This window comes from Citrus clementina, unplaced genomic scaffold, assembly GCF_000493195.1.
Source record: "Citrus clementina cultivar Clemenules unplaced genomic scaffold, Citrus_clementina_v1.0 scaffold_1, whole genome shotgun sequence".
NCBI classification, from domain to species: domain Eukaryota; kingdom Viridiplantae; phylum Streptophyta; class Magnoliopsida; order Sapindales; family Rutaceae; genus Citrus; species Citrus x clementina.
The window spans coordinates 26,524,054-26,531,344 of NW_006263303.1; the positions used below are offsets into that span (position 1 = coordinate 26,524,054).

Here is a 7,291-nt window from a genome sequence, read left to right on the forward strand (position 1 = left end):
ATGACTCGCCGTAGATTAGAAGGTACTGACAATCACCGGAAAATATTTTCGATCTTCTTATTTATGTTGTGTTTTAACTTTGGACTCAATACATATATTTTAACAATGTTGCATATGCAGTAATCCCCCCATCGACCTCTAGTCTAAAGATGCAGAGCTCGACGACGTCTTGTGATAGGGGTTTATTGGCGGCCTTGTTTTTTTTCCTTGGAGTGTTAAGTGTGTCTGTGATACTGATTATTCTAATAATAATCCTTTGGAAATTTAACAAGGCAAAGGAGTTGGTGAGGCTGGCACTACGAACAACTAAAGAGGGAGGTAAGTAAGTTGATTAAATTGAAAATCAAAATTAAGTTAAATGATTTGGTAATCAAGGTCATTAATTTTGATGCAGTATCCAAGGATTTTTTTAACGGGAATCTTCGAACAATAAGCTATTTTGATTTCCAGACACTGAAGAAGGCAACTAAAAATTTTCATCCTGGAAATCTTCTTGGAAGAGGTGGTTTTGGACCGGTTTACCGGGTATTATTTTGGCTAAATCTGAGAAAGCATGATCAAAATTATAGCTTTTTTTTTGATTGGTTAAGAGTGTACTACGAAAAGGATGATGTTCGAATCTGGCTTCTATCTGGGCTAATAATAGATTATAATAACTCGTGTACCATCTGTCTTTGATGGGCACGCACGCCGGACACATATGTTAACAAGCTTGAGATCACATTTTGGGATTTGATGCTCATAAATAATCTTGTATAGTTGTTTCATTTCTCTGTTTTTTGTTGGGCTGGTCAATGGGATTTTGAATCTATGTCGTCCCTCCTCCACAGGGCAAATTAGCTGATGGGACATTGGTTGCTGTGAAAAAATTGTGTGTTGACAAATCCCAACAAGGAGAATCAGAATTCCTTTCTGAAGTGAGAATGATAACAAGCATTCAACACAAGAACCTTGTTCGTCTCCTCGGATGTTGCTCAGATGGGTCTCAACGGCTGCTTGTCTATGAATACATGAAGAATAGAAGCTTGGACTTATTGATTTATGGTCTCAATTCTCTCCCCTTTTTTGTTCATTAAAGGAAAAACGAAAAAAGAAAAAGAAATCTATATCCCCAGCATTTCAGAAATGAACATTCAGATGATTCTATTAGTAAATTTCATCTATTGGGACACTACTTTATTCTCCATTTAAAAAGATGAAATACTCAAACGATTCAAATCTCTATTTATGAAACTATGAAAGTTTAGCTGTCTATTTTTTAAACAATAGAGTCTAATTGTCCGTTGATCATCATTTTCGCTTTACTAACACATCATCTTCTGTAGACGATTACACGTAACAAGTTTCAAAATATTTGTAATGCAGGAGAAAGTGACAAGTTCCTGAATTGGAGCACTAGGTTTCAGATAATCCTCGGTATAGCTCGAGGACTGCAATATCTACATGAAGATTCGCATACAAGGATTGTTCATAGAGATATCAAAGCGAGCAACGTTCTTCTTGATGAAAAGTTCCAATCAAAGATTGGCGATTTTGGCCTTGCTCGATTCTTTCCTGAAGACCAAGCCTATCTCAGCACTAACTTTGCTGGAACACTGTAAGTCGTTCATTCACCATATTTATTATAGGGGCCCATAATTGAATAATTGATTGTTTGTTTCTAACTTGCGTATTCTACTCTGCATGTACAGAGGCTATACGGCACCCGAATATGCTATTAGAGGAGAACTTTCTGAAAAGGCTGACATTTATAGCTTTGGAGTACTTGTTCTCGAAATAATTAGCTGCAGGAAAAATACAGATCTTACCTTACCATCCGAAATGCAATACCTTCCTGAATACGTAAGCTCTAGATATAAGGTTTTACACTGTCATTATCTAGTTCGGATGCCTGCATACGAACTTGTGCACAGATTGTCTAATTGTTAACAGATGTATTATTGTACACGGACGTCTGGACTGAAAAAAAAAATTAAAAATAAAACTTTATTTATTTTTCTTTTCTTTTGAAATAATAGGCATGGAAGTTATATGAGAGAGGAAGGATACTTGAGCTGGTGGATCCAAGAATGAGAAAAGAGGGCATTGTGGAGAGGGATGCGTTACAAGTAATCAATGTGGCATTTATTTGCCTTCAGCCTCATGGGAACCAAAGACCTCCCATGTCAGAAATTGTTGCAATGCTGACATGCAAAGTTGAATCCGGCATTCCGGTGCGGCCAGCGTATTTGGAGCGACGGCGGAAAAGGGATGAGACTTTGTCTTGGGATACAATATCAGAGCCTTTCCCTTCTCTCACACAAAGCGAGTCACCTGCACTGCCTCATCAACAACCATCAAACTGAGGCCATTATCAATGAGCTTCACAGGAGAGAATACAATTAAGAAACACGCTTGGGCTTATTAACATTTGTAAACGTTGTTAAGAAAATATTTTTACTTTGGGAAGTAACGAATTTAGGAAGAGTTTTAGGTAGTTTTTTGTGCTGCTTTGCAGATGAATTAGAAGATTCTGTAAAAATTTCAATATTCATTTTATTTTGTTATATAATATGCATAAATTAAGAATGACTATTTATTTATTTATTTCAAAAGAATGCAGGATTAAAGCCACCGGATCTTGACGTAATTTAATTTATTGCTTGAGAGAAACTTTTGGGCCAAGGTATAGGCCTTTAAAATGGATAAATTGGGTCTTTAGTGTGATCCAGATTACAAAGCCCACTAATAAAAATCCAGACTCCATTACAGAGAGATAGTACATAAATGGGTAGCATACTCAAAAGCAGCGTGCACAGCTGAAGCAGCAAGAAGATCAAGCAAAATAACTATGATGATAATCTTCTTTGACTAAACTAACTGAAATGTGCGAATAATTCCGAAATTAATTCGAGAGAAGCAAAACCACCTTTATAAAAATAGCCTTGAGAAGTTCTCAAGGGCATAATAAACTTAGTTGGAATCACCCATTAATCAGGTAGTAAATCAGTTCCTTTGGATGTCAGAAGATTTTTAATTGAGCATTGATACACTCCCTGAAGGAGAAATCCATCTAAAACTCAAAGAGGAAAAAAAAAAAATTCTTCAAGGTGTAGATGGGGTTCTCTTTCGGATAAAGTATCATTTTTTATTTTAAGTTCTTTTATGTGTGTCTGTCTCTTTCTCTCTGTGTTTGTAATTCCTAAAAATTTAAAATTTACTAAATTAAATTTTTTTCATACGTTATAAATTTTGAATGGTATAGTCAAATATAAAAGTTTTAGTCCTTTATAATTTTCTAGAGTTCAAATTCCAATAACTAGCCAAATAAAATTGATTGAAAGCCACTCGATCAAATCCCTTATCTATAAAAAGGGTAATATTTTAATATATATGATTAGAACATTAGATATTAAACTTGTGCCGTAACATAGCTATCTGGTAGATTTATGAATGTATAGATATATTATGAAAAATTAAGTGAAAGAGAGTGAATGGAGGAGAATTTATTGCGTGAAATTTTAAATAATGATTCATAAATGATTCAACGGAGAGCCCGAGGTTCCATTCTGTCAAAGCAAAGGCATCAGCATATACAATCAGCAAATTGCCTAACCAAAAAATCGACCTCTTCAGCATTTATACAATCAAAAAGCCCTAATAGACTCTCCATTATTGCTAGCACCCCCTCCATCATTAATATCCAACCAAGTTGCTTCTCCTGTCTTTCTCTCTCTGGCTGTGCAATGTGCATGTCAATTGCAACAGTGTCAGCACCCAGCTCTCTCAACTCAATCGACTGCCTTTTCAGCACGTGTAGTGAACCCATTCAACAAGGGCTTCTCACTTCTCAAAACTAGACAGCTATATCGAACAGAATGTTGTGTTTTTCACTCTTCCCCAAGTCTAGCTTATTAGCTATGTCTCTTTGCTAATTTTTTTTTTAAATAGTTATTTTGTATTTGATTGAATAATTTTGTTTTTTGTTTTCTTAAATCTAAATTATAATATTGTTGCATGGACAATTGATTTTAATTTTGATTTTGGAAAAAAAAAGAGCATTTAATGAGGTTTGGTGAAGAGTTCTAACACTTTGATGTATGTATCAAAGCCTTTACTGTAAATCCGAGGTACCATAGTTATTATCTACAACCTCCCCCGCCCCCTTAAACCTTCTACTTTTCACTTTCTCTCTTATTACAAACACACACCATATCCTATTCTATTCTTTTTGCCTCTCATCATCAATTAATTTCTCTCTTTTCTTTTGGTGCAGTAATGAGATTAGTTTTTGTTATTTGTGTGTCATGCTTGTTGATTTTGGCAAGTTATAATCGGTCTGATCATCATGCAGTGGCTAGAAAACTTGATGCCAATAAAGAATCATCTTCCATGGAGGGTACCATCAACAATTTCTTCTCAAGCTTTGAGAAGAAGAAGAACAACAACAACAACACTTTGGAGGAAAAGCGAGTGGTTCCCACAGGTCCAAATCCTTTACACAACTAGTAGAGAAGAAGAGGTAGCTATGATTAATTCCTAGAAATGAAATTAATTAATGCTGTAAAGTTATTGCATGTTTCACATATTATTCTATTTCAATGGATTTTTTTTTTGGCGTAGTAAAGAGAAAGATTAGGAAATAATATACTTGTTTCAAATCTTTTTTTTTTTTTTAAATTTGCTTCTGTAGGTTTTAATGCCCTTTACTTTTCTTAGATTTTCCTTAGATTTTCTCGAGATCTTGGAGTTTTATCAAGTTGATTAACCGGCTTGTAGCTCAAAATCAATCCTCTTGTTGCTATTCTTTTGCTAATTGCAAGAACTAAATGTTAGTGGGAATTAAGAATGTATTTTCATTTCAGTTTATGTAATCAAGTAGACGCCATTTTCATCAAGAAAATGAAAGAGTAAGAAGAAATCAAGAAGTGGGTAATAACATATGGGTCCTGAATGTCCGTCAAAATCACAAATAAGGGTGTATATACACATATATAGACAGAGTTTGCAGCTCTTTTCATATGAGTCTTTTGATGTAATGCTGCTAGCGTCGGTTGATAAGTGCTTAATAAAGTCAACGAAATTCTTGTTCCATCTCTTGAATCAGCTTATATCTACAGTTACGTTAGTTTTTATAAGCATAATCTGATGCGGAAGGGGACTCTTATAAAAGAAATGCAAATTGTCTCAAGATTAACTTCTAATTTTACTAACAATCAGGGATATGAGTGTTATTATCGAGACGAGAAAGAATAGATAATATAAACCACAATTCCACTCTTTTACTCTCTTTTTTTTGTCCGTTGAGTTTGTTATTTTTCCAGAATAAATTGGAATGTAATCCACGGCTGGCTGTTTTCATTTTTGTGGGTGGAGTATAATGCTGCTTGGCGAAAGCAACACATCAGTTTTCACATTCTTTGCCAATATCATGTTCTCGTGGAGGCGAGAGAGAAATTAATAAATATGAGAAGCTTAAGGAAAAAAATATGTAAGCGAAGTATGGGCCAACTTGTCTGTTTTGATATGTTTCCTGATTCGGAAAACAGCATTAAAATTACGTGTCAGAAGAAACTTAAATGCTACTCGTTAAAGTGAGAAAAAAAAATTCAATGGCTGCTGCTCTGTGGCCAGTTACCTGACTTTATTCAATGAAAAGTTGCTTTTCAATAAAGCTAGTTTTAACTTTTCAACTCTTTTCATTTTTTTCTTTATTTACAAATTATTTTGCTGGTTTCAACACAGGGGAAAAGTCAAGATATTGTTATACGAGTGACGATGTAAAAGATCAAGCATATTGGGTTTCGTGTGCGAAAGTTGAGTGAGAAAGAGAGAATTATTTGGTTATAATTCTGTAATATTTGTAGCTTTGATTCATGTTTAGTCACACATCATGTTCATGTTGTACAGATCTCGGAAGTGACGTAATTTGACTTGAAAGTTTTTAAAAGCTGCGGCACCAATCTCCCTAAAATTTTTTTGACATTTTCTTTTCTCGGAAAATAACATTAGTCATTGCAATGAAGAATTTTATGACATGTTTTCGCTTAATTTCAATTATTCGGTAAAATTTATCACGAAATGTTAACTTACCAAAAATGAATAATCGAAATTTGACTCTCAATTGTATTTGGTATCCAACCCGCGGGGGGGTGTGGTGGGGGTGGGGGTGGGGGTGGTGTTGTTTGTGGTTGGGGTGAAGGGGAAGAAAGAAAAAAAGATTTAAGATTTTTCTTTGCCTATTGTGGGTTAACCACCACCAAATCCCCCTCACGCATTGAGCCTTGAGTTGGAGGGTTGGGATACTTACTAGTTTCTTCCATTGAAGTGTCCAGAGTGTCAATAACTCATTTCTTCTATTAAATTATTGGATGGAGACTGATAATGAACTTGATCACTCTATGACGCTAGTCTTAGTATATAAAAATTCATATAAATTTTTTTAATTTTCAATAATGTTTTAAAGAGAATGATGAGGTAAATCACGGCTATTCCGATGTATGTGGATAGGGATTTGAGTTTCCAAATGAGTGTTCATTGTCTTCCAAATAAATTATATCGAAAAATTGATCTAAGAAGTTTTGGTAGATTGATAATGTAATATTAAAAAAATATTTATAAAATCTATCAAATTAAATTCCATTGAATACACATATTAAATTTATATAGGTTGACTAGGTACGCAACCAAAATCTTTGTGACAAAAGTAATAATTAGACAAAATTGTGTTTTTGGGTTTGAGAACAAAAGACTCTTGACAAATAAGCAAAGTTAATTAAACGACATTCTCATCCACACCAAATAAATAAGTAAACAATTTGCACTTAAAGGACAACACATGAAGTTCATTGAGTGGTATATATTTATTTACAAAACCAAACAATTTAGTTTTTATCGAAAAACATATCTAAATCACGAGAAATTCTAAAATATATCAGAGATACTGTATCAGCCATACAACAAGCAAATAATACTATGACATGTGTGCATTTAGTTTGAAAATTCATCATGCAAGTAGTGATTATATTAAATTTAATTACACATGGTATGCATGCATTAATTGATTGTAATACATTAGGGGTATTCTAAAATATCTCCTAAACCACACTTACAAACTGCACTCTCATCCGACCAATAAAAAAAAAAAACATCTAACTACACATCACCTAACATTGATGAGTTACAACTAGCTAGTTTTACAAAAGATAAAGTTTTTCATACATTCAACAACAAAATATTATACAAAAGTCCAACACTACTCTTCAATATGTAAGCTAAAATGCAAGCCCTAACTTGCACTCTAGGGTATTAA

At 33.9% G+C, this 7,291-nt stretch overlaps 1 protein-coding gene across 1 annotated transcript; it reads left to right on the top strand.

The window, feature by feature from the left end:
* LOC18054989 (cold-responsive protein kinase 1) lies at positions 1-2,345 on the top strand. Its single transcript, XM_006453153.2, has 7 exons — positions 1-22; positions 121-318; positions 395-525; positions 831-1,044; positions 1,366-1,597; positions 1,692-1,842; positions 2,019-2,345. Exons 1-7 carry the CDS (start codon positions 1-3, stop codon positions 2,343-2,345), a joined length of 1,275 nt encoding a protein of 424 aa, XP_006453216.2.
* The last annotated feature ends 4,946 nt before the right edge of the window (positions 2,346-7,291 follow it).